Below are 27,917 nucleotides of genomic sequence, written 5' to 3'. Positions count from 1 at the left end.
GAACTTTGTTTTTCCAATCCCCATTTACGGAAAATACCACCTTTCTTTGTGCTGCAGAACCAAATCAAACGGGAGGTGTCTTTGGCGGTGACAGAAGTCCACATTGTAGCTTTTGCACTTCTTTGCCTCTTCAGGAAGAATGCGGACAATGAAAGGATTGTCGTTGTGGTGTAATTCTGTATAGACACCATTGCTGCTTCCTTGGGGAACTTCAGTTGGTGCGCTTTGTTGTTTCAAGGGGCGAAACTTAGATTTATTTCTGCCTCCTTTCTTCCCTGCGCGCTGCTTGTCCACATTGGCTTCTGCCAGAGCGGTTTTGGGGAACCTTGCCCTTGATTTCTTGTGAACATATTTTAAGTGCATTTCTAGGCACCCTTTTAACTGAGCGACAGCAATGGAATGCTTGCAAATATAGTCAAATTTGTAGCTGGGACAATTGCACGACACGAAATTTGTGTTAACGGTACACTGTACTCTACCGTTCTTGGCGTGTATTGCAGCGACTTCAAATTTGTTATTGGCCGGTTGCAAGGTTGGTTGCTCCTGGATGGCAAGTGGGTGGTTTACTAAAAGTAGGGCGTTTTCCGCGACATGCCTTGCTGTGACCAACTTGTATCCCATATTTTGCTCCAGAAATTGGGCTACATCTATGGACAACTCGGTGAATTCTTTCGCTGGTAACTGTTTTGGTACATCAGGTTCACGAATGGATTTCCTACCCAGTGCGTCTTCCACTGACATTTTATTCATGTCCGGGACCTACTTCTCCCTTTCTTCGGTTGACCAGCGAAACCATGTGTCTGTTGAGACCTCAAGGTGAGACACTAACTCCGAAAGTTCGTACTCTTTGCTTATTCCAGCGATGGCCAAACGTAATTCATCCTGCTGCTTCTGGTAAATTTCTTCGAACACGGAAAAGGTGAACTCAAGCTTGGTCAAACCATATGTGACCTGGAAAGCGAAAACAGACACTAACGCTTTACCGTTTAACGGAAAAATCCGTTTATAGCCGTTTAACGTCCGTTTAAACGGGTCGCACAAGCGTTTAAACGCTTTTCTTATCCGTTTACTAAACTCTCGCATCCGTTTAACGATTTTGGTAAATGAAATATTTGTTTACAAATAGAGTTTTTATGTCCCTACCCGAGAAGTTGTGTTATTCATTCAATTAATATGAATTTTAGACAAAAATGAGTAATTATCGATTCAGGACAGGTTGAGTGGTTGGGGGCATTCCTTTGTACCCCCTATAGAGCGCATTGTAAATCGCGTGGGGACCCGGAGTTATGTCTCATTCTGCCTCGCTACTTCAGTGTGAAAGGACGTCGAAAGTTTTTCGCTACTTTAATGCGAAAGGACGTTGAAAGGTAACATATTTTGTTTTCCTTGTCTTTTCTCCGCTGTAATGTCTTCCGACTTGCCCCGGGTTTTGGTTTGGGGTCACTCTTTCGTTGATTTTAATCTTGCAAGCCGTGCACGCGTTAGCTTGTCTGGGCATGGCGGCTGCAATGTCCCTAAGCTTTGGTCTTACGATCTTGTTATTGTTTCTCGCTTACTCCTGGATATAGTTATCCTAGAAATCGGTACCAATGATCTTTCTACTGAGGAGCACTCGCTTATAGGTGCTTCCATCGAAGTTTTGGTTCGTTTACTGCACGATCGCTTTTCGGTAAAAGCGATATTTGCTTGTCATGTCATCCCGCGTCGTTCGCCATGTGCTTTCAACGACAAGGTGGCCATCTGCAATGAATTAGTTCGTTCACTTTTAGCGCCCCTTCCTTACGTTTTTTGTTGGTTTCACTAGGGTTTTTATAATAAGGCTGGAAAGTTATTGTTAGCCGATGGGGTTCACGTTAATCGTTTAGGACAGTATCGTTTGTATCGTAGTTATCGTGCCGCCATTTTACAGGCTTTGTCTTTTGTTTGACCTTTTAATTAGCCATTACCTTCCCTGTTTTTATTTAAATGCCTGTTTATCCCTTTGTTTTAAGTTATTTTATGTGGGTCACGCTTCTGCGGCGCCAAGATTGACTCCTTTTATTGTTTGAGATCCCCTCTTTGTTTTTAAGTGTTTGGGCTTCAACAAGTGTTTATTTTTTTCTAGGGCCTCAATACTAGTTTATGTAATGTTGAAGGATTTGGTCCTAGTTTATGCTGTGGAAACGGCTTTGCTCCTTCAATTGTTATTGTTCTTGGGCTTCGATCCAAGGTTATTTTATTTTGAGGACTTTGATCCCCACCTGTTGTTAATTCTTGGGTTTCGACGTAAGATAATTTTAATTTGAGGACTTTATTCTTGGGCTTTGATCCAAGTTTATATTATGGTGAGGGCTTCGATCCTCATTTGTGTATTTGAGGACTTCGATCCTCGATTTTTATTAATTCTTGGGCTTCGATCCAAGTTGATCTTAGTTTGAGGGCTTCGATCCTCATTTTTGTTTATTCTTGGGTTTCGATCCAAGTTGATATTACTTTCAGGGCTTCGATCCCCACTTTTTGTTTTACTTGGGCTTCGATCCAAGTTTATATTATGGTGAGGGCTTTGATCCTCATTTGTGTGTTTGAGGACTTCGATCCTCAATTTTTATTTATTCTTAGGCTTTGATCCAAGTTGATCTTATTTTGAGGGCTTCGATCCTCACTTTTTAATTTTACTTGGGCTTCGATCCAAGTTGATCTTATTTTGAGGGCCTCGATCCTCAATTGTTATTTATTCTTGGGCTTCGATCCAAGTTGATCTTATTTTGAGGGCTTCGATCCTCAATTTTTATTTATTCTTGGGCTTCGATCCAAGTTGATCTTATTTTGAGGGCTTCGATCCTCACGTTTTATTTTTACTTGGGCTTCGATCCAAGTTGATCTTATTTTGAGGGCTTCGATCCTCACTTTTTATTTATTCTTGGGCTTCGATCCAAGTTGATCTTATTTTGAGGGCTTCGATCCTCACTTTTTATTTTTACTTGGGCTTCGATCCAAGTTGATCTTATTTTGAGGACTTCGATCCTCAATTTTTATTTATCCTTGGGCTTCGATCCAAGTTGATCTTATTTTGAGGGCTTCGATCCTCACTTTTTATTTTTACTTGGGCTTCGATCCAAGTTGATCTTATTTTGAGGGCTTCGATCCTCAATTTTTATTTATTCTTGGGCTTCGATCCAAGTTGATCTTATTTTGAGGGCTTCGATCCTCACTTTTTATTTTTACTTGGGCTTCGATCCAAGTTGATCTTATTTTGAGGGCTTCGATCCTCAATTTTTATTTATTCTTGGGCTTCGATCCAAGTTGATCTTATTTTGAGGGCTTCGATCCTCACTTTTTATTTTTACTTGGGCTTCGATCCAAGTTGATCTTATTTTGAGGGCTTCGATCCTCAATTTTTATTTATCCTTGGGCTTCGATCCAAGTTGATCTTATTTTGAGGGCTTCGATCCTCACTTTTTATTTTTACTTGGGCTTCGATCCAAGTTGATCTTATTTTGAGGGCTTCGATCCTCAATTTTTATTTATTCTTGGGCTTCGATCCAAGTTGATCTTATTTTGAGGGCTTCGATCCTCACTTTTTATTTTTACTTGGGCTTCGATCCAAGTTGATCTTATTTTGAGGGCTTCGATCCTCACTTTTTATTTATTCTTGGGCTTCGATCCAAGTTGATCTTATTTTGAGGGCTTCGATCCTCACTTTTTATTTTTACTTGGGCTTCGATCCAAGTTGATCTTATTTTGAGGGCTTCGATCCTCAATTTTTATTTATTCTCGGGCTTCGATCCAAGTTGATCTTATTTTGAGGCCTTCGATCCTCAATTTTTATTTTTACTTGGGCTTCGATCCAAGTTGATCTTATTTTGAGGGCTTCGATCCTCAATTTTTATTTATTCTCGGGCTTCGATCCAAGTTGATCTTATTTTGAGGGCTTCGATCCTCACTTTTTATTGTTACTTGGGCTTCGATCCAAGTTTTATTACGGTGAGGGCCTTGATCCTCATTTGTGTGTTTGAGGACTTCGATCCTCAATTTTTATTAATTCTTGGGCTTCGATCCAAGTTGATCTTAGTTTGAGGGCTTCGATCCTCATTTTAGTTTATTCTTGGGCTGCAATTCAAGTTGCTATTACTTTGAGGGCTTCGATCCCCACTTTTTGTTTTACTTGGGCTTCGATCCAAGTTTATATTATGGTAAGGGCTTTGATCCTCATTTGTGTGTTTGAGGACTTCGATCCTCAATTTTTATTTATTCTTAGGCTTTGATCCAAGTTGATCTTATTTTGAGGGCTTCGATCCTCACTTTTTAATTTTACTTGGGCTTCGATCCAAGTTGATCTTATTTTGAGGGCTTCGATCCACACTTTTTATTTATTCTTGGGCTTCGATCCAAGTTGATCTTATTTTAGGGCTTCGATCCTCATTTTTGTTTATTCTTGGGCTCCGATCCAAGTTGATATTACTCTGAGGGCTTCGATCCCCCCTTTTTGTTTTACTTGGGCTTCGATCAAGTTTATATTATGGTGGGGGCTTCGATCCTCATTTGTGTCTTTGAGGACTTCGATCCTCAATTTTTATTAATTCTTGGGCTTCGATCCAAGTTGATCTTAGTTTGAGGGCTTCGATCCTCATTATTGTTTATTCTTGGGCTTCGATCCAAGTTAATGTTACTTTGAGGGCTTCGATCCTCACTTTTTATTTTACTTGGGCTTTGATGCAAGTTTATATTATGGTGAGGGCGTTGATCCTCATTTGTGTGTTTGAGGACTTCGATCCTCAATTTTTATTAATTCTTAGGCTTCGATCCAAGTTGATCTTTATTTAAGGGGTTTTATCCTCAATTTTATTTTATCTTGGGCTTCTATTCAAGTCGAAATTACCTTGAGGGCTTCAAACCTCACTTTTATTTTACTTGGGCTTCGATCAACGTTTTTATTTTGGTGAGGGCTTTGATCCTCATTTGTTTTTTCTCGGGCTTCAATCCCATTCTATTTGAGGGTTTTCATCCTTGTGTACTGTGGTATGCACCAGGCACAACTTCATTGTACTTCGAGGGCTCCTGGCTTTCTTTTTCACTTTCCTTTCAGATGCTTCCTAAACAAACAAAGCAAAAGGCAGCACCTTTGGCCACCTTTAAGTTGTCCAAGTTTCAATCAACCCAACACGTTGCCACTGCTGTTGTTCAGCGCTCAGAAGCAGGTGCCACCAGAGATCAGTCAGATGGAAGTAGTCCTGCTCACAGTCAACCAGAGCTTCTTGCTGGATACAATGGCCCTGGTCAGGACGTTTTGCCTGTACTTTCTAGTGTCATCGTCAACCAGATCTTGGCCCTTGTTATGCAAGAGGTCACCAACAACCTTGCTCCTCTACTGCCTCCAATTTCACATTCAACTTCACGGCCACCTTCTGCTCCTGGTCCATCACATCCACTGGTAGCTCAGGCCTTGAGCTCGATTCTTGTTTTATGGAAGCTTGCTTACCACTGGACAAAGTTGACAAGTGTATAGGCATTATATCAGATTTTCTTAAAAGGAAGAAGGTAACCTTGCGGGAAGTCCAGTCCCTCACCGGATTTCTCAACTTTGCTTGTTCCGTTATCGTTCCAGGTCGGGCCTTTTTACTTTATAGTCCAGATGTTGAAAGGTTATGGGAAGGTGGGTTTCCGACTAGACAGCCGGCTACCTCTGACCTTACCTATTTTGCACAGATTAGTCCAGGCTGCTGCTGTGGTGGCCATCTCTAGGGAAAATGCAGCTCTTTTTTGGCCATGTGCTCTTTAGCTTTTTATGCCTTCCTTAGGGTTGGTGAAATGACTGTTGTGTCGAGTAATAAGCCGGCCGTGCCTCTGCAGCTTGATCAGCTAACTCAGCTTGTTGATTCAAAATAACATGTTGTGGCACTTAAATTGTCTTTTCGTAATTACAAACACAGCTACAATCGTCCTACCTTTTCTTTGACAATTTCTTGTTTAGGGAATTTTTGTCCGGTTAATGTAATGTTGGAGTACCTAAGCATAAGAGGTCATCAGCCTGGGCCACTATTTGTTTCTACTAGGAGTCAAGCAGTTTCCAGGGAAATGTTTGTTAATTTCCTTTCTAGAGCCCTTGTTCATTGTAATTTAGACCCTTCTAGGTATAAGGGCCACAGTTTTAGAATTGGTGCCGCTTCTCATGCAGCCGAACAGGGCTTCACTGAGGCACAAATTAGTGGATTGGTCATTGGAAGTCAACAGCATTTCGCATTGCCAACTTTCCCAACTAGGCAATATCTAGCTACATATAGGCTGTATATTCTTTGTGCCTTAATTTGATTCAATAGAAGCAAAAGGGGCTTGGAATCAGGAGTTTCTAACAGTTACTATCCTTATCTGTTCGATGGGGGTATTAAAAGAAGGTTGCAAATTGTCTTGCAGGGGCAGCAGTTTCACCCCCTTTTTAAGTTAGAGGTAACTTGTATATGTCTTTCGTGGGCAGCATACATTGGCACTAAATCACGTTATTGAGTTGACCAGCAGTATTTCTATAAAGAGGGTTTTTGAATTGTCTTGCAGGGGCAGCAGTTTTTAATCCCTCATTTCTTTTATGGCTTACTTGTGTATGTCTTGCAGGGGCAGCATGCATTAGTACTCTCAGGTTATTAATTTTCCATGTTAAACATTTTAATGTATAGAACTTTTCTGGACCAGCAATATTTCTATAGAGGTTTCAAGTTATCTTCATGGGCAGCAGTTTCAATCCCTCATTTATTTTAGCAGTTACTTGTGTATGTCTTGCAGGGGCAGCATACAATAAGTATCTTTATTCCTTAGTCACCAAATTTGGTACTGTTCTTGTTTTCAGTGGGTACTGCATTGCCTGGGGTGGGGCTGCATCATTGCTTTTTCAATGATGCTTTTGGCCTTTTTGTGCCCTCACCTTTACTGGGCTGAATATTTTTATGTAGCCAATGTGGTGAAAGTATTTTTGATAAACTTATTTTGTACACTAGTTTTGTGATTCTGTTTATTACAATTAAAGCGGCTATGGGCTTTTCCCATAGCCATTTTGACCCATATGGCATTTGTGTCTTTATTGCCCAGTAAACAGAGCTCAGCCAATGCAGTACCCCAGTTTTTAGTAATATAACCGAGGGAAGGACATAAAACGTTTTAGTGCCTTTCTAAACCGTTTAAAAAATAGGGCATCCGTTTAACATTTTGGACAAACCGTTTGTTATCTGTTTAACGTTTTGGATAAAACGTTTGTTATCCGTTTAACGTTTTGGACAAAACGTTTCCTATCCTTTTAACAGAATCTAGTATCCATTCAACGTTTTAAGCAAACCGTTTGTTAAACGGTTAGTTCTCGACCAGTCGTTCAAATAACCAAGCTCCGTCGTCGTCAGAGTAAACAAGCAGCCATATCGTAGCTGCAAACACAACGTACTAATTACCAATTTATGCCGACAATAATTATTGTTGCATCTGCATTTTCGTGCTCAAGGCGCGGAAAGAAGTTTCAAGATTCTCTAATAGGGAATTTTACGGAAACGATAAAGATTTCCACGATATACCGGGAACTTCTCGGTTATATAAATTATTGTGAGCATCAGTCACTTTTGTTAATGGTAAACAATTTAAATTTTATGCACATGGCGTCTGCGGCATGACGCGGCAAGTTTACAGAAAGTCGTATGTCCGATTCTACAAGGCGAATAAAGATGGTTTAACCAGCAAAAAAGTATTCTGTTGAAGCCCGCGTGTTGAAGGCACAATTTGTGGAAACGATTTTCACGATGTGTCGGTTGCAGTTACTGCGAGCGTATTTGTCAGCTTTTTGGTATAAAACTTTCACAGGCTGGCGCGTGCTTTATTTACATGTCGCTCTTAACACTTTTGTAAAACGTCATCTCCACGCATTAAGATGACTGAACAAGCAAAATTCCCTTCTTTTGAGCGCACAGATTGTGAAAAAGTGCCAAGGCATTTCTTGGCTGTAATTCTTTTTGCACGCGATCGAAAAGCCGTCTCTGTATTTTCAGTTCAAAACAAAGACACCAGCGTGTGGCACGTGCTCATATACCAATGCATTGTCTTGTCTTCCCTGTTCGTAGCTATGACAACCGAAGCAAAAACAATAATCAAATGCTTTCACTTCAATCTAACACGATGGCGGAGCTTAATTCGGAAGAAAACTGCAGCAACGACATTTTTGAAAAAACAGCAAAGTTCTTACAAGATGGGTGCCGATGTCAACTGAGCTGTAAGGGAGGTCCATGTTCGGAACAGTTTTCAATAGAGACAGTTCTTGTGAACCTCAACAACTGCCTTGAGCTGACAAGTGGAGAACTCGATTTAGTCATCTTAGCCAACATTCAAGCATTCACTCACATCGACTATGTTGGAGAAAAAAGAAATAGGAGCCCTCGCTGCAGTTTTCATTTTCAAGGGAGACAAATATGCAAAGACATGTTCTTGCATCTTTACGGGGTAGGATACAACCGATTTCGTCGCCTCAAAGACCACTATGAACAGCATGGCATTTGCCAAAGAACACATGGAAACTCAAACAGAGTGCCTGACAATGCGACACAGTATTCAACCATTGATGACGTGCACGCTTTTATTCAAAACTATGTAGAGGAAAATGCCATTATCCTACCGGGGCGTATTCCAGGATTTAAAAGCGACGATGTAAAAATGCTGTCTACATCGGAGTCGAAAATGAGTGTCTGGCGGGTCTACAACTCTGCATGCGAAAATTCAAACAAACACGCGGTCAGCTACAAAAAGTTCAGACAGTTATGGCACGAGTTTTACCCTGACGTTGTTGTAGCGAAGCCAATGACAGATTTATGTAGGACATGCCAACAAAACACCACAACACTTCAACGCGCTGCAAACCTTTCAGAGAGCGCAAAGTCAGAATGCATCGCGGCCCAGCAGGAGCACCTGGACAACGCAAAAGCAGAGAGGGAATTTTACAAGGTTACTTGCACCAAAGCAAAGGAAACACTTGAAACACTCGGTCCTGATGCTCTTCAAAACCGTGAAAACCGTACCGCTTCCTCGTTAGCTGCTTCTGTACATTATTCTTTTGATTATGCACAACAAGTTCATATACCTAGTAATCCCATGCAGCCTGGACCCATTTATTTTAAAACCCCGAGAAAATGTGGCATTTTCGGAGTAATGTGCAAGGGAATATCGCAGCAAGTGAACTTTTTGATAGACGAGGCAGCTTCTACTGGAAAGGGTGCCAACGCCACAATCAGTTATGTTCATTATTATTTGGAACATTACGGACTGGGAGAAACAAATGCGCACTTTCACGCAGACAACTGCGCTGGACAAAATAAGAACAACTATTTCATGTGGTATTTCGCTTGGAGAACTCTGGTGCAACTGCATCAGTCCATCACTTACTCGTTCTTAATTGCAGGCCATACCAAGTTTGCCCCAGATCGATGCTTTGGTCTGATAAAGAAGTGCTACAAAGTATCCCACGTCTCGTCACTTTACGAATTCGCTAGACTCGTCGATACCTCCAGTAGCGTCGGCTTGAATAAAGCCCAAATTGTTGGCACACATGATGGAAAAACGATTGTGCCTGTTTACGATTGGGTGTCATTCCTTGGACAATTCTTCAAGAAGATACCAAACATGAAGAAATTTCATCATTTTACATTTTCCAAGGAAAGCCCAGGAATGGTTTCATGCAAAGAGAGTGTTAGTTTCCCGCATCAACCATTCAGGCTGTTAAAGAATCCAACCGTGGTCCCACCCTTAGCTGCTTTTCCTACAACAGTTGAGCCCGAAGGACTGACCGATGAACGTAAAAGATACTTGTACCGAGTAATAAGACAATTTTGCAAACCTGGTGCTGAAGACATTGTTGCACCGGCACCCTAAACTTTTTTGCACTATGTTACAAAAATATGTAACTAGCGTGCTTTCCTTGTTAGATTTTACCTGCTTGTAAAATTATTTTAAATATATACTTTTTAACATAGTTACACATATAAACTCTTAAGGTTTGTGATTGTAACATTGAAATGAACCATGCTTTTTATTAAAAAAAAATTGAATTGATACCGTGTGTTTTGTTTTTCTGTTTTATTCCAAATGGCAGCAAAGTGAAAATGGCGGTAATCAATACGGGGTTAGTCGAGGGAAAGAAATCTTATTGTAGGATATCACAAAATAGAGCAAAATGGGCAAATACTGCATTGTATTTTAGTTGCTATTGTTTGGACGCGCCTAAATTTCAATCTTTAGAGCACAGGTTAGTGTTCATCACACTCCTCCCATTGCGCAGGGAGAAATAATTGAGTTAATGCCTTCTTGCAAATCTTGCAAAAAACAGTTAAAAAAACTACTACTACACTGTAACTACGTCAAAACGTCATTACTTATTAACTGTCGCACAATACAAATGAGCTTGATCATCTCAAACTGTTTATAGTGTACCTTTTCTAAGACTCAGAGAACGATAGCCAGTTTTTTTTTATGAATTTTATATTTCTTGTCGCTTTAATTGAGAAAAAGGAAACGCCGTGCAATTTGTTCTGATTCATAATGTGTGTTGCAACACATCGCTTTCTAATATTCGCGGCAATCTTTAGAGCGATCAACGATTTTCTTAACATTCATTTTATTGCACGAGGTGAAATAATAACTGATTATACCTTCTTAATTAAATTCACTGCTTGACTTTTTAAGTAACACCTTATCACAATTCCGCCCTGTCTCACCTCCTTTGGCACGTGCCGCTTCGCACAAGCTAATTAGCCTGATTGTCTTACATTGTTTATAGCGGAAACGATAAAAACCTGCTAATCCAATCAAAACATAGGCATTTCGATCCACCACTTGTGAAGAAATCTGTATAAATAGGCATAAATCTTGGCTTCATCACTTACAATCGCACAGTTCAGTCTTGTTGCGCGTAATCGTTTCAAACATGTCTGTAAGGCAACTTTGCAAAGAAAGTGGTAAAGCGCCAAAAAAGGCGTTGTTTCTTTTCCCACAAGAAATGAAGACTGGAATCGCCCCAACTCAGCTGATTTTAGAGAAGAACGTCCCTTTCAAAGTAGGAAACACAGTTACAGTCAACTGGGAAGGAAAGAGAGTGCAAGCTGAAATCCTAGCCTTGGATGGTAAGTCTTATATAATTTGACATAAGTACAAATATAACTCGAAACATCTTGCTTCCATGACGTTGAAAATTGAAATGTTTGACAAAGAGAGGTGGTTGAAACGCCGCTTGTTTTTTTGTGGTGAAAGTTGAGTTTGGTGGGAAAAAAATTAAAAGTGATAATTTAGCGTAACAGACCTCGGCCCATGTGTTCAAAGCTGGATAAAGCTAATCCTGGATTAACGTGAATCAGTTGATTGGAGTTTGATTACTGATAAATAAAGACTTTTCCAAACGATTTTTGTCCCTCAGTTTGACTTAAGACTTTTCTTTAATGTTGGGCTAAAATGTCCTTTTAGAATCATTTTTAATGAGCGAGCGAACAACCTGGGTTAATCGTGCATTAGCGTTAAGGTGGATTTCCACTGTCGCATAAATTTTACATGCGTACAGACGTGAATTTAGCTGGCTTTGCGTACGTAAATAAAATAAGAAGCGATGTATGAGCCGCGTGCGTAAACGTAAAAAGTTGAACAGCACTCAACTTTTTACGTTTACGCACGCGGCTCATACATCGCTTCTTATTTTATTTACGTACGCAAAGCCAGCTAAATTCACGTCTGTACGCACGTAAAATTTACGCGACAGTGGAAATCCACCTTTAATCGGCTTTCGAACAACCGTTTTTTTCTGAATCACATTGCTGTTGTTTGCAGATAACGAAGCGGTCCTGAACACAAAAGACTTGGAATGGTGTTCAAAGAATTTGCCTGACATCCCAAGTTCCGTTGAACACACCGAATGCCCAGTAGAGGAGCAGCAATCTTGTCAAACGCAGAGAAAAAGTAAAGTGAAATCAAAACATCTAAAGGTACGTACTTCAGTTTTCGTTTATTCTAATTACACGTATAGCCAGGAAGATTCATTTCAATATTCCTGTCGTATCTAGCAGACAAAAAAAAAAAGAAATTTAATCTCTCAACAAAACTCAATCGAACGCCAATCATTCGATCGGCGATCGGATTCGCTTATTAAAAAAAAAATCGAAAATGTATTTTGCTGTTGGTTCGATTATCGAACCAATTGAACACAATCAAATTCAATCCGATTAGATTTTGTTCGGAATCCAACTCTTGACGCCTGAAAATAAGTAAACAGTGGCGTAGGAGTAATCATAATGAACCTTGAGTGTTGGACTGACTTAATTTATTGTGAGTTACCGGACACAATCGAACGATTGGTATTTGTTTGGGTTCTATTAGCAACGCAGCAAAGGAGGAAACTTTTCGTCTATAGTTTGTGACAGTTCTTCTTTCACCTGCAAGTTATCGGTCGTATCTAGCAGACAAAAAAAAACGAAACAAAATTCAATCTCTCAACAAAACTCAATCGAACGCCAACCATTCGATCGGCGATCGGATTTGCTTATCAAACAAAACCGAACATCTATTTTGCTGTGGGTTCGATTATCGAACCAATTGTCGAACACAATCGAATTCAATCCGATTAGATTTCGTTTGGAATCCAACTCTTGACGCCTGAAAATAAGTAAACAGTGGCGTAGGAGCAATCATAATGAACCTTGAGTGTTAGACTGACTAAATTTATTGTGAGTTCGATTATGTTCGATTACCGGACCCAATCGAACGATTGGTGTTTTTTTGGGTTCTATTAGCTACGCTATTAGCTATTAGAAACTTTTCATCTATAGCTTATGACAGTACTTCTTTCACCTGCAAGTTATCAGTGAAAACAAAACATGTCCAAAACTTATTGATTGGATTGAACTCTTAAGGATGCATGCGCAATTATTCCATCGTGTGCTGTGTCGTCACCATAATTTCAAATCTGACCTTCTAATTCGTTTCCAACTAACTTTTTAGCAAACGTTTTCTCAACTCGTTCGTTTGTATCGAAACCAATTTTCTTTGTTTTTATTCTAATCGCAGAGACCTGAACAACATTTGCCAAATTCAGGTGAAAGAAGTGATCCTTTCGCAGAGTTTCTATCAGAACAACGCAAAAGGGAAGCCGAGTTGTCGTGGAATCGAGTGGCTAAGAAACCAAAAGCTGCTGATCAAAGCATTGCAACGCGACCCGAAGAAGTGACCGAAGATGCAGCATACCTGAAGAAGCAGTTGGACGAAAAGAATGCTGAATGTGCTACCCTGCAAAACCAGGTCGCGGAACTCCAGCGTACCAGTGTTTCTGTAGTTGAACAACTAAATAGAAATCAAGAACACTTCAGCAAGGTAAGCAGAATTACGATTGTCAAATTGGACTGGTTTAAAAACACTTACAGTCCAACTACTATTAATTTGGCCGCCTTAAAAAGTTAAAAGAAATCACATCAAGAGAAGGGATTAAAATTATCATTTTCATTCCAAGTTGGTAGCCAATCTCACAACTTTGTTGTCGGGTACAAAAACTAGTAACTTTTTCTGAATGGCCCCCATTGTATTAGTCGCACTTTAAGATTACGAAAACCTGAAAGCAGTCTGTAAACGTGTTGGCATTTAGTCGGTGATTTTCTATTTAAAACATAGTCCCAATTTTCCTCTAGTATAAAAACTCCTCTAGTATAACGGCCGTTTAAAAAGTATTGAGCAGATTTTTTCTTGCATAATTTTCATAGATGATTGAGAAATTAGAGGACACCATGTCTGCAGTGGAGCACAACCTGTCAGGACGTCTAAAGAGGATTGAGGAACGCCTGGATTTGTTTGACAAAACGGTAAGTTCAAGGTCTTTTCTGAGGCGAACTTAATATCACTGGAGAAATAAATTTTTGGCAAGCTGGCAATGTGAGAAATCTAAACAAAAAATAGAGTCTGATTGTAGACAAATAGTTCACTTCAAGATTTCGGATTCATTGTTGATTAAGGATCAAAATTGTTTTGTTTTTACCTGAGAGCTGCAAGTTGCGTATTTCTAAAATAGTTTTTAAGGCAGGCAGGCTACCAGGACGGGGACAGAACGCGACGTCAAAAATTATTTCGCTTGAAGACTGAATCTGTCTTGCCCTTCATGTAGATTTCGCGATTTCATCGATCGTCTTGTGTTAGTTGGTACTTTCTCAGTCGAGTCGTGCCGTCAAAACAGGTTTCGCAGTGAGCCTTCTTGTCCAAGGTTGATAGAGTGCTGCCTAGATTGACGAGTGACGTTTTTAATTTCCAGTTCCATCAGAACGATGATCTTTGAACCATTGATCCTGCTGCCTTGGCTAGTCTAACAGACAATTTCGGGGACTTCGTTCCACTGCCTCCGTCGACTCCTTTGTCGCCGTCCATACCTGAAACCGTAACAGCGCAGTCCACGACGGCCGTAACAATGCCCAGTACACCTGTAACAGTACCCCCCTTGATGTCTGCAATGGTCGAAATCCCCCAAGAACAGCAGTCTTTGGAAACTGCAATTGACGACGAAGTTGTTCGCTCGTGCGTTACCCCTCGGAAGTTCTTGGCGGTGAAAGATGTGCTACAAAAAGAACATGAGCGACACAAATGCGCGCTAAAGCTATTACCGTATTTCTTCTCTTCAACGGAACTGGGTAACAGCAACACCGACGGAACCCATAACAAACTCCCTTTAGATAGCAAAAGGCTTAATTCGTTAAAGGTGCTCGTTTTTAGTCGCTTTCCTTTAGAATCTGCAGTGGAAAAGGAAAAGACCTGGAAGTGCATCAAAGGAAAGATTAATGCTAAATGTCGACTCAACAAACACATTCAAAAGCAAGCTGGCGAAAATAGGGAAAGCTAAGACACAATTTTATTGTATTAGGTTTAAGGTTTTATATGACAGCGGTCGCTAAATATCTGTTGAAAAGTGTATCTTTTTCTAGTAACTTGTAACAGCTGATTAAATTTGTTTATATCAGACTTCTTTCAGGTGTCTTTACTGGAACAAAAGGGTATTATTTTCTGAAGAAATTCTGCATCAGGGGTATCGGGCATCGGCGGGCAAGTGGCCTGGTTAGCAAGCGTTTCCAGCGAGCGAGCGAGCGAAAATCTAGTTTCCGGTTTCTGGCCGCGCGAGAAATAGAGTCGACTCCCAATAATTCGAACCTTCAAGGTAAATTGAAAAAGGTTCGAGTTATCAGGAGTTCGAGTTTCTCGAGGGTAAAATGATATAGAAAATGACCTGAAAGGTAAGGAAAATTGCTTCAAGTTAGCGCGAGGTTCGACTTATAGCGAGGTCTAGCTAGGGTTCGAGTTATCACCGAGTCGACTGTAGGTTTTCGCTCGCTAGAAACGCTTGCTACGAAGGCTAGCGGGAAAGATTTTTTATCATCTGGGTCTGTTTAAATGTTGGGCTAAAGTCGAACACGAGATGGATGATTCAAATGGTACTAAGGAAAAGTCAAATGAAAGTCGGACGAAAGCTTTATTAAATTCAAACTTGACTCGGGTTAGATTCGACAAGCTTTCGGATTTATTCAGCGCTTTTTATTAAGTTGTAGTCTTCTTCAAAGTTCAAATGATGACGTTTCTTTCATTTGTCGCACATGAGTCCACTTAAAATACGATCAATGCTCGGCGTAATGTGGAAATTTTCTAATCCTTCAAAATCAGAGTGTTTTGCACGCGATTAAGAAATTGATGTCGGTGACTAAAAGACGGACGTGATCTCTCGTCCGTGAAGTCGCATGTGTTATGAGTACGAGAAAATACACATCCAGAAGCTTCAACTTCAAGAGCTTTATTGCAGTACTTTTACTCAACACGTGATCCTTAAGATCACATTACAATACCTTGCACAGGACAACCAACTTATCATAACATTCCCCTTCTTAAGCTATTTAGCTGTCATAATGAGATCATGCTGATACAAGTGAAAACTGGAAAAAGAAGTTAACAACTCAACTGTAAATGAATCTACAATACAACTATATTACATAACATAATCCTTATGCCAAACTGGAACAGATCTAACCCGAGTAGAGCGACGCGGAGCCGAGGAGGCATCAGTATCAGGTGGGTATGGTTCCAGGTTAGCATCTGATTCTCTAGTTACACTTGGAGAGTTTACACTGGACTCCATAGTTACAGGCTGTGACTCATCAATGAAATCATCATTTACTATAGTAACAAGTGGTTCCTGAGTAAGATGAATATGACGCCTATTTCTTCGATACTCTCTACCTGTTTCATCAGTAACTATAAACGATCTGGGTGTCTCAAGTTTTTCTGTAACTACAGCACGTGACAAATGCTTGTCACTTGGCTTCTTGAACCTTACACTATCCCCTTGAGTTGGGGCAATTGTTTGGAGCCTTGGCGATCATAGAATTCTTTGTATTTAGCTTGTCGTTTTTCTAGTAATTCTGGAATGTCATGACAGACCTGTGGTACTAGGACTGAGGGGTGAACAGGAACTCTTGTTCGGATTTGCCTACTGAATAACATTTGGTTAGGCGAATAAGGAAAATTGCTTATTGGCGTGTTACGGTATTCCATTAGACCTTCATTCAAATTGCACTCCTTTCTCAGTAAATTTTTAACAATGTGAACCGCCTTCTCTGCAAGACCGTTTGCCTGACTATATGTGGGACTGGTTGTTATAATGTTAATGCCATATTGCATAGCATATTTCCTCATTTCTCTGGAGTTGTAGGGCATGTTATCCGCAATAAGAGTTTGTGGATAACCATGTCTCGAAAAAATTTCATTCAGGCACCGGATGATATCACTGACCCTATTGACCCTAATGGTCTCAATATACTTTGAATAATAATCAATGACCACAAGGTAGTTTTGATTTTTGTGTTCTAATACATCTGATGCAACGATTTGCCAGGGTAATACTGGGATCTCTCGAGTTTGCATGGGTTCTTTGGTCTGCTTACTTTGATATTTCAAACATTTTTCACAACAAGATATCATGTCTTCAATATGCTTATTCATGCTAGGCCAGAATACCGTTGTTCGCGCATTAGCTTTAGTTTTCTCAATGCCGCAGTGACTTATGTGCAATTTCTTGAGTATATCTTGTCTCCATGCAAATGGAATGATAAGCCTGTTGTCCTTGAGAAGGATGCCATCTGTGACATGAATGTCATTCCTGACATTCCAGAAAGGCTTTAGAGAAGGAGGTACATCACGTTTGTGTTGGGGCCAACCTTCCATGGCATACCTGTTTAACATTTGCATAGTAGGATCATTGTGATTAAGTTCTCGTAATTCCATCAATTTCACATCCGAAATTGGGAGATCGAGAATTACACTATGAATAAAATGCTCCATGTCATGATGCATATTATCATCAGTGGGAACATTCGATTGATCAAATGCTCTTGACAGGGTATCTGCAATATAAAGAAACTTCCCTGGAACATATCTCACTTTAAGATTATACTTTTGCAAACGAAGTCTCATTCTTTGCAAGCGAGGGGGAACCTTGAAAAGAGGCTTTTTGAAAATACTTTCTAGCGGCTTATGATCAGAGAGTACTTCAATTTCTGCCCCATATGTATACATGTTAAATCTCTCACACCCATAAACGATTGCCAATAGCTCTTTCTCAATTTGGGCGTAATTGATTTCTGAACTTGACATGGCACGTGAGGCATATGCTACTGGTTGATTCTGTTGCAATAAACATGCTCCTAGGCCGTTTTTACTGGCATCAACTTGGAGTGTAGTAGGTAAACTTGTGTCATAAAATCGCAGGACTGGAGCACTACTCAGGACCGACTTGAGTTTAGTAAGAGCTGTATCGTGCTCTGGAAACCACGCCCATGGCACATCAGACTTAAGTAAGGATCGCAATGGCGCAGTTAATTCAGACATGTTAGGAATATACTTGGCAAGATAGTTGATCATGCCCAATAACCTTTGCAGATCTTGCTTGCATGATGGGGTGGGCATGTTGTAAATAGCAGAAATTTTGTCTGGGTCGGGTGAAAATCCCAGTTCACTAACAACTTCACCCATGTACTTGACTTTGTTTACTCGAAATTGGATTTTGTCTCGGTTAAATTTAATATTTCGTTCTCGTGCCCTTGTCAACACCTTGCGTAAAATCAAGTCATGTTCTTGTTCATCTCTACCTCCAATGATGATATCATCGAAAATTGGTAATGCACCCGAAATATCACCAAAATGTTTTTCAACCATTTTCTGGGCCACTTCACTTGCGCATGAAATACCGAATGGCATTCTCTTAAATCGATATCGGCCAAAAGGGGAATTGAATACACAGAGAAATGAGGATTCTTCTGAAAGTTTTTGGTGCCAGTAACAATTTGACATGTCAACAACTGAGAAAACTTTGCAACCATTCAGAGTACTTGAAATTGTTTCAAAACTTGGCGGTTTGAAATCCTCCTTTTCAATGGCTTCATTCAAATCTGATGGGTCTAAACACAATCTTAGAGTTTTGTTTGCTTTTTCAACGATTACTAAATTGCTAACCCAGGTAACTGGACATTCTACTTTGGCAATAATACCTTTTCTTTCAAGATCATTGAGGGTTCCTTCGAGTTTATCTATCAGTCTTAATGGTACATTCCGTTGTGGTTGAATAGTAGCGTGACTATTAGGCTTCAATTTAATGTTATACTCTCCCTCAACACATCCTAAACCTTTGAAAACGTCCTGAAATTCATCCAAAAGGGTGAATTTTTCCTGAACTTCATCAACACTGAGACCTATTTGTTCTACTTTGTTATTCAAGGTGATAAGCTCTAGGTCTAAACATGATTCTAAACCAAGGAGGGGTCGGACATTATCTCGGAGTACATAAAACTCCAAGGGTGTTGAAACCTTAGCCTCCTTTACCTTCGTGTCAAGAAGGCATTTGCCCACAGTATCTAGTTGGTTCCCTCCAAACGACTTAAGTAGCATGTTTGTTTGGTGTACCTGAGCATTCAATTCATTAGCCAGACCTAAGGAAATTACATTACATTCTGCACCTGTGTCAAGTTTAAAACTTACGGGAATGTCATTAACAAGTAGATCTGACTGAATGTTCCTTCTAGTACTACCTTGAATTTCCTCGATGTACAGACCCTCCAGCAGTTCATTGTTTCCCTTCTCCTCTACTTCCACGTGACGAACTCTTCTTTCTTCCGTGCCATTCTTCGATTTGAAGCAGCACCGAGCATAGTGATTTCTTCCATTGCAGTTGTGACACGTGGCTCCATAGGCCGGACAATTTCCCCTGTCATGAGACGCTGCACAGAATTTGCATTTCATTATTCTACGCGAGTCTTCGTTTTTAGATTTTGTTGTGTCCGCCGGTGGCTCTGTCTTCCTTACAGCGTCGATGTTACCCGTCTGAGTGGCTGGTGAGATGAAGATTTTCGAGTGTTCCTGAGATTGTTCCGTAATTCTGCATAATTTCATGGCTTTCTCGAGTGTCAAATCCGTCTCGCGTAGCAGCCGCTCTCGTAGTTTGGGATCATTTATGCCCACCACAATCTGATCTCGTATCAGAGAATCCTTAATCGCCCCGAAATCGCAGTATTCAGCTTTTCTTCTGAGATCTGTAACAAATATGTCAAACGAGCGATCTTCTTGAATGGTCATTCTGAAGACGTATCGTTCGTAGGTTGTGTTCTTACGAGGAACACAATACGTTTCAAGCGCCGTTAAAATACCTGCAACAGTCCTTTCCGTGATATTTACGGGAATGTTTGGTAGGGTTTTGAGCACCCGTCTTGCTTTGATCCCGAGAATACTTTGGATAGTTGCTATCTGTATGGCATCGTCCTTTTCGTGAAGGCCACTCGATATCCGATACAATTCCCACGCTTCCTTCCATTCCTTCCACACATCTGCGAGATTGAGACTATCAATATCCAATTCTGAGGGAGGTTTGATACGTTCCATGTCGGAGTTGGGAGTCAGAGAGGTTTCTTTTAAAGAGATCCTGGTACCATGTTATGAGTACGAGAAAATACACATCCACAAGCTTCAACTTCAAGAGCTTTATTGCAGTACTTTTACTCAACACGTGATCCTTAAGATCACATTACAATACCTTGCACAGGACAACCAACTTATCATAACAGCATGTTTTCAATATTATGCAAATTCAAGGCATCACGTCATGTGTGATTATTTATAGCTATAATAATTTGGCTTTTTATCTACTCCGCTGCTAGCTTGTCCGGAATGAAATGACAAAACTAAATGAGATACTTTAGATTTCCATTTAAAAGATTCCAGTATTTACGTATTAAAGTGAAATGTATTTTCAGTATTTGACAACAGTCGATCAAAATTATTTGTTTACGTTCGTTTCCTTGTGAACTTTTGAAACCGTTTACTTACCGTTTAACGTTTTGAGTTCTCCGTTTATGATCGTTTAACGACTTTCTTTAACCGTTTAACGTTCTCAGCTTTCCGTTCAAAAAATTCTGCAACCGTTTAACGTTTACGGCATTCCGTTTTTGGACTTTGCCCAACCGTTTAACGCTTTTATTTATCCGTTTAAACGGAACTGGAATCCGTTTAAACGCTTGTGGTAACCGTTTACTATCCGTTTAACATCGTTTGCAATCCGTTTTTTTGCCCGTTAAACGGAAAACCGTTAGTGTCCGTTTTCGCTTTCCAGGTCACATATTCTTTCTCGTTTTTACTTGAAACAACATCCTTCTTCGCTGCAGACATAACATGATTCATGGATTCTGAAGGGTTTGTGTACCATCTGATTGGTTTGCCATCAGGACCGTCTTTCAACCCACCCTGGCGTAGAACCTTTGCAACCATGTTATTCTTCATCATCTCGTAGTTTAATTCAAGGTATGTCCAGAACTCGCATTGGTATGTGCTGTCCTTCCCAAGCACTTCTCTTTCCTCTCTTTCTAGCTCTTCCTTCGACGCATACAGTCGTCTGTTAAGGTCTTTTTTATCCTCTGCATCTAGGATCCCTTCTTCCTTTCCGTAGACTCCAAACACCTTGTTGAGAAACTTTTTCCGGTCTTTTGCACTGCAGATACCTATCGTCCTTAGTTTCTCTTTACAATTACCCTCAAAGTGTTTGAAGCAGCGTAGGTGTTTTGCCTTAGGCATGTCTGCACTCCAAGCATGAATCAATGCTTCTTCTCTGTCAGTCATGAAATCCCTGGCCTGATTCAGATTGTTGATGTTGGTCGCACACACTGACGAGTGAATTCGGTAATTCTCTATGGTCTTTCGATGGTGCATCATAGTAGGTCCTAAAAAAGTTGGATTTTCGCCCGTCTGCCGGGATTTTAGGAATAGGTGCTTGTATACAACCGGGGTAACTTCAAAGGGGCCCATATTTTGAAGGTTGGATCAATGCACAGGGGGTAGCTCAGCTTTTCAGAAGTCTTGAAACGAGAGATATCTGAACACATCACTTCGGTTCCTAAAACCCATGTATCAGTCGGGACATCACAATGATGCAGGACAGGAGAATTTTCTTTGTGTCTTGCATAAACTAGCAGGTCGTTGACTGGTGTGTCTGCACTGTTTCTTGCAAACTTTGCATCGCTTACTTGCTTCTTTCCTCTAGGAAGAACACTTGGATTGGAAGCGTGAGTCGGACCTCCAGTAGCTTTCATGATACCACGATACACCTTGGCAATACTGCCACTATCGGTAAGGCCCTGGTGTATTTTCTCCATGGTACTTTTTGCTGTTGGGTGAAAGGGGCGCGATCGGCCTTCTCTTCGGTTTCCGTGGGGTAGAACTTGGACCTCTACGGTGTCTTCTCCCGATGCGATATGATATTGTAGGAGGCAAGCATCATTGACAATTTTCGCACTCTTGTTGGTCAGGAGAAACATTGAACGAACAAGTGTTGGTGATGCCTTGTTTCATTTGGAATTAATTGTTAGGTGGTACTGACTGTCACTACCTAAATTGTCTTTCTTCCTGGCGAGGATCTCAAGACTGGTATCATTTTCGCTGTCAAGGGAAACTCGAGAGCGTATAAACGTATTTGTCTTTTCAACTGCAAATGAATAAGTGAGAAAGAGAAGTAACCAAAATATAACATTCAAGCTGAGTTTTACCAATTATTTTGTTGGCGTTCACTTCATTTGACTTCACCCAGGTCTGAAAGTGGGTATGGATTTTAGAGGCAAGGTCTGAAAATGAGAGCGGAAAATGGATGTTTTGAAAACTAAGACCTCAGGATTTGGAGAAATGGGCGGCCCATCTCACCAAAAATTCCGAGGAGTACCTCCCCCTCCCCCCCCTCAGGGATACTCCTCCCGCCATGTAACATCATAAGGACATAGACACGGGGTGTATTGAACAATCTTTTTTGTTTTGGTAACTCTTGAATAGTGCACGGACCACTTGTACAAACAGCAGCAAAGTGTAGCCGGATCTTTGTGTAGATCAGGATCAGCAGCAATGTTGTATAAAACGTAAAATTAAATGCAAGGCTGATCGGACAGCTAAAATAAAACAAAATTATTTTAGCTGTCCGATCAGCCTTGCATTTAATTTTATATTTTGTTTTGGCTGAATATGCGCCGATCAAATCGAAACTTCAACATCCCCCCCCCCCCCCGGGCAAATCCCTGGCATTCGACTATTTTCTGTGTCCTGGAGTGGGGAATTTGACGGGTAAGGCCTTCCCGGGGGTGGGGAATTTGACCTTGCCTGGGTGGGGTGGGGAAAATTGAACCGGAAGTGTCAGGTTTCAAATCGCTTTTATGGGGGGAGGCGGGGGTGGCGAAGTCACTAACAGCTGTAAACACGTGTTTGGACGAGATGGAAGAATTTAAAGGAAGAGATACAGCATTACTGTCGAATGAAAAACCGCTTTGGCTTAAATTGCAGAATATCCTGCCACTCCAACAACATTCTACGTGGCTGGCTAACTAATTAATATGTATTTCTAGTTCTTTAAACGATGTAGTCTTTTATGCAATGAGTCAAGCTGCGCCTTTATCCAGAGGTTTTAAGGATAGCCATAAAACAGCAGTGAACAGTTAAAGAAAAAAACAACATTGTCGAATGAAAAACCGCCGCTCTGGCTTAAACTGCAGAATACCCTTCCACTGGAACAGTCTACGTAGCCGGCTAACTCATTTTAAATATGTTATTATGTATTTCTCGTAAAACAACCTTTGCCGTGTTTCGGAGTTAGAACAGCTTACACTGTCTGATTGACATTGTCCGACTTCATCATTAGTCTCAATGTTAAAGTTGTGGTTTTTGTAGTAACTCATGACAGGAGCCGACAATGATTGTTCTTTTAGGAGGGGCATTTGACAGACAAATCCGACGATAAGGTAGGCATTTGAACACCATTTTGGCCCGAGGGGGCGGGAATTTTAACGATCCGGGGGGGGGGGGGGGGGAGGATGTTGAAGTTTCGAGTTGATTGGCGCATTATACATGTACACCATAATCGAGATAATACGGCCCCGAGTGTCATTCTAATCTCCCAACATCCCCCATCTACCATGAACCAATGTCTTTATCGTGGAGGAACTTCAGTCCTTTCGCAACGTCCTCGCAGATGGTCGAAAAGACATGCGGGCTGTCGAAGTCTTCGCAGTCGAAGCTGTCAAGCGTGCCCAGGAAATCTGCAAGCGAGCCTACTCGGGTCTCCATGGCAAACGGCATGAAATCGAAAAAGACATATTCGAGAATAAGGGCAAATGGATTGCTACAAATCCCTTTAAATTTTACAATGTTAGGGTGGTTGAGATTCTTCAGCATTCTTGCCTCTTTAACAAAGTTTTTCTTGTCCGTAACATCTTCACCCAACATTTTCTTCACTACTAATTTCTCTGCTTGTGCATTACCATTTCCAGGCCAGTCTGCTGTAAACACGGCTCCATAACCACCTTTTCCGATTTCCTCTTTGTTTGTAAAGAGCTTCAAGTCAAAAATAGGTAGACCAGAGCAGTCAACGGCTCTAGGTTCGATAGCTGGCAATTTAAACGCCATGATTACCAAGAGAGTTGCTCGCCACATATTTCGAACTCTCACCGCGTGAGTGAATCACTTGGTGTGAAATATTGATCAGAAAACGGATTTACCGCCACATACACGATAGCATCACATTCCTTTATCAAGTTTAAAAAGGGTTATTCTTTCATACGACTTTTCATCGGTGGTACACGCTGCTAGAACTTCAACGTATCTAGCTCAGTTGTTCACAGCTATTGGATAAAAATGGATTGCTAAAAAACTGATACACTTGGCATTAAAATATTTGACTCAGAATATTCAACCGCAACACATGTTCACATCGGAAATATTCTCGGTTTTCAGCTGACGTCATTAGATTATGCAAATTAGGTTTCCGCCATGTTGGTGCCCATGTGCGGTGTGAAATTGTATGCAAATCTATGCCATTTCTAAGCGCTCATGTTCAAAGTCTTCGAGTAATTCATCTTTCTAGTTTAACCGAACCTCCTACGCAGACGTTATTTGGTGGGGTGGAATGCGTGAGAAGCCCACAAAATGTCTGTTTAGGAGGCTAGACAACTGCCCGTCGCCAACATGTGTCATGCCGCTGAACAATGACACACAACATAACCTCCCTTGAGATTCTAGACAAAGGGAAAATGTCATTCAAGTCGTCTCAATACGGAAGTCGCGATTTATCTTACTGTGATCGACAGTGCTAGTCAACCAAGTGCTAGTCAAAGTATCTTTGTTTTCGATCAAAGGGTCTTCGTTTTCGACGAGGGGGTCTTCGTTTTCGATCAGGGGGTCTTCGTTATCGACGAGAGGGTCTTCGTTTTTGATGAGGGGGTCTTCGTTTTCGATGAGGGGGTCTTGAGTCTTCGGTCTTCGGTTTTGGGGTCTTCGTTTTCGAAACATCCGGTAACCAGTGAAGATCTTTTAGATAAGTTGAAATGTGACTAAATCTGGGTACTAGACAGAGGACTCTAGCTGCAGCATTGAGGACTTTTTGGAGCCGATCCAGTTGATATTTTGGAATTCCAGAAAGGAGAGAGTTGCAATAATCCAAGTGAGATGTCACAAAAGCATGAATTAATATTTTGGTGGCCTCAGTGGAAAGAAATTTTCTTATTTGTCTAATGTTATATAGACCCTTAAAAGCTTTGTTACAAACGTTTCCAATGTGAATGTCCATCGCCATGTGTTCATCAAACAAAGATCCCAGATTTCTAGTACTCTTTACAGGTTCAATGATGGAGTCCCCAACCATTATAGAATTGATGTTTATTTTGGACAGCTGACCACGAGAGCCGATAATCAGAAATTCAGTTTTAGAGTCATTTATCATAAGACTATAAGAGACCATCCAGGCACGAATATCAGCGACACACTTTTCAATCGTACTAACAGCATTATCCTGAGCCAGCTGTGATTCTGGTTTAAAAGAAAAGTAAAGCTGGGTATCGTCTTCAAAGGCATGTGCAGATAGAAAGTGTTTTTTTATGACTTCAAACAATTTAGATCCATAGAGAAGAAAAAGGACTGGGCCCAGACAGCTTCCCTGAGGTATTCCACGAGACAAGTTGAATTCATCAGAGAGATTGTTCTCTATAACAATGAATTGCTTCCTTTCCGATAAGTAAGACTGAAACCATAGAAGAGCAGTGTCCCTTACACCAAAGTCGTGTTCTAAAGTATTCAGCAGTAAAGAGTGGTCAATTGTATCAAATGCTGCACTAAGGTCCAAGAGAACCAAAAGAGTAACTTCTTGTTTATCCATATTAAGCAAAATGTCATTCTGGACTTTAAGAAGGGCAGTCTCAGTGGACGAAAAACGACGATAGGCTGACTGACAATCCGGTAGTAGAGCATTTTCTTCGCAATGACGTAGAAGTTGATTGACAACAGCTTTTTCAACAATTTTCGAAATAAATGGAAGGTTACTAACTGGTCTATAATTCTTGAAATCAGTATCGTTTCCATCCTTCTTTTGTAAAGGAGTAACTAGTGCAGCTTTCCACTGATCAGGTACATAGCCTTTGGTCAATGAGTGATTTACAAGATCAGTGACTTTAGAAGCCAGAGCATCAATGCAAAGTTTGAATAGCCATGTTGGTAAAGGATCCAGTAGACATGTAGCGTTCAAAGAACTTTCAATTAACTGACATACTTTGTTTTCAGACAATTCAGAAAATTGACTTAATTTCACATATTACACAAGATCAGTGACTTTAGAAGCCAGAGCATCAATGCAAAGTTTGAATAGCCATGTTGGTAAAGGATCCAGACGACATGTAGCGTTCGAAGAACTTTCAATTAACTGACATACTTTGTTTTCAGACAATTCAGAAAATTGACTTAATTTCACATATTACACAAGATATATAGTTGTAAACCGTGAAAGTGGTTTACAAGTGTCAAAGTGGAAAGCTACTAAAGAAAAGGGAAGAAATATAGAACTTGGTCAGTGGACTATAATCATTGTCTGGCCGGATACCCAAATGAATAACCACAATGTCATTATTTAATTTTCACTTACAACTGTGGGTCACTATAAAAAATAAAAAAGTAAGAAATATATGGTTCCTGAAAAAATTCATATCCACCCCATGGAAGGTCAGTGGAAATGGGGTAGTGTCTTAATAGCCAAACATTTTGAAGCAAAGTATCAAGCTAAACTGGAATTTCTTGGTGGAAGAGAGAGTCCAAAACAAGAAAAAACCTTCCCTGGGGTTGGATATAAACATTATAGGGATTTTTACTTGGAGATAAAATGTTCAAAATAAAGTATTGGAAATAGTGTTGTTTCTTAATTACAAATGCAACCTGTATTAAGTGGACACCCTCGGGGAATGGCTAAGTGACCACTTAATAGAGGTGATCATTCAATAGGAATCATAGTTAATTAAGTTTAGGGGAGACATAATTTTCAGGACTTTAACAACCGACCACTTAAAGGGTGACTGCTTAATGTGGAGCTGCTTAATAAAGGTTTGGCTGTAAATACTCAACTGTTTTACCTGCTTGTAAAATGTGGCTTCTGCGTATATTTCTTTTCATCATTTTGCCACAAGCTGAATTTTGCCGTCAACCGTTTGTTCCTAACTGTTACTGTTATTGGCTTATTCCCCTCCTGTAGCCAATTTAAAACACCCTTGTGCCACAGGTACACGCCATACAACTATACAACTATACAACTTCCTTCTCATGTGTTGCAGTGATGCTTACACATTCACTACACGTGTATTCAATGGTGAATGTTTCATGATGGCTTGAATTTTGGATAACATTGAATACAAGACTTTGTCAGCAAGTCAACCTTTATTAATAACCACAACAAAACTTACAATCTCTTTATACAACAATATGAGATATATGGCTTAAAGGAACACGTTCACTTGGTGCACATGCGCATTAGATACCATTTCTTAGCTGATTTGCATATCACACTTCATTGCACGTCATGCGCTGAGAAGCACATCTTTTGAAAAATCTAAACAAATCTTGTCGAGTCATAGTATTTGCCAGTCAAAAATTATTATAGTGATTATAGGCCTAATGTCATATTAGAACACTCATTTCCTTGATACCATGGAGAATTTACTGATGGACTTGTCCAGGGAAAGCCAAACATCAACGTATACCTCTGAAGTAGAAAAATCATTTAATCTTTTATTTCGGTATCCAACCGTGTGAAAAATTATCTTAGCTGTTTCTACGTTTCACAGTGTTTGTCAAGAAGCAAATTAAGTTCAAATATTACAGAATATGTCAATTTTAAAATGTAGCGAATTGACTGAACTGCAGTGTAGCGAAACGACTGGTAAGCTTTATTTCTGCTTTCAATCATATATTTTGCTTTTATAATTTCGTTTCGTTTCTATCTAAATTTAGAAACCAAACCCATGTCATTGCAAGAACGCTTGCTCGACCAATAGAAAACAAGGCTCTAATAGAGGTTGTCGACTGTGTACCGAAGC

General features: G+C 40.3%; 3 protein-coding genes and 1 pseudogene across 3 annotated transcripts in view; 3 read left to right on the top strand and 1 right to left on the bottom strand.

Annotated features, from left to right (window-relative positions):
- The first annotated feature begins 5,524 nt into the window (after window positions 1-5,524).
- Window positions 5,525-6,239, top strand: LOC146473128 (uncharacterized; annotated as a pseudogene).
- A 1,652-nt stretch (window positions 6,240-7,891) lies between these two features.
- On the top strand, window positions 7,892-9,867 carry LOC146473127 (uncharacterized). The gene has a single exon (XM_085118954.1). It carries the CDS (start codon window positions 8,041-8,043, stop codon window positions 9,865-9,867), a length of 1,827 nt encoding a protein of 608 aa, XP_084975080.1. The 5' UTR covers window positions 7,892-8,040.
- Window positions 9,868-10,918: 1,051 nt separating this feature from the next.
- On the top strand, window positions 10,919-14,293 carry LOC146473126 (uncharacterized). The gene is made up of 5 exons (XM_085118897.1): window positions 10,919-11,114; window positions 11,809-11,963; window positions 13,042-13,344; window positions 13,728-13,826; window positions 14,270-14,293. The coding sequence occupies exons 1-5, from the start codon at window positions 10,919-10,921 to the stop codon at window positions 14,291-14,293; spliced, it is 777 nt and encodes a 258-aa protein (XP_084975023.1).
- A 10,243-nt stretch (window positions 14,294-24,536) lies between these two features.
- LOC146473125 (uncharacterized) overlaps window positions 24,537-27,917 on the bottom strand; it is a 7,405-nt gene continuing 4,024 nt past the window's right edge. Inside the window, exons 2-3 of the mRNA XM_085118896.1 lie at window positions 25,112-26,106; window positions 24,537-24,581 (exon numbers count right to left, since the gene is read on the bottom strand). Of these exons, the coding sequence (XP_084975022.1) occupies window positions 24,537-24,581; window positions 25,112-26,106 (1,040 nt within the window). The remainder of the gene's footprint in view (window positions 24,582-25,111; window positions 26,107-27,917) is intronic.

Source organism: Pavona decussata, unplaced genomic scaffold (assembly GCF_977016875.1).
Source record: "Pavona decussata unplaced genomic scaffold, jaPavDecu1.1 SCAFFOLD_95, whole genome shotgun sequence".
NCBI classification, from domain to species: domain Eukaryota; kingdom Metazoa; phylum Cnidaria; class Anthozoa; order Scleractinia; family Agariciidae; genus Pavona; species Pavona decussata.
Note: the sequence above shows the minus strand (reverse complement) of the source record. Positions and strands in the feature narration are given on the sequence as shown.

Excerpts from the sequence above, each read along its gene's own strand:
- LOC146473127 (XM_085118954.1), top strand. The coding sequence starts at position 8,041 with ATGCATTGTCTTGTCTTCCCTGTTCGTAGCTATGACAACCGAAGCAAA.
- LOC146473126 (XM_085118897.1), top strand. The coding sequence starts at position 10,919 with ATGTCTGTAAGGCAACTTTGCAAAGAAAGTGGTAAAGCGCCAAAAAAG. Across the intron at positions 11,964-13,041 it reads TGAAATCAAAACATCTAAAG|AGACCTGAACAACATTTGCC; the intron begins GTACGTACTTCA and ends TTCTAATCGCAG. Across the intron at positions 13,345-13,727 it reads ATCAAGAACACTTCAGCAAG|ATGATTGAGAAATTAGAGGA; the intron begins GTAAGCAGAATT and ends TAATTTTCATAG.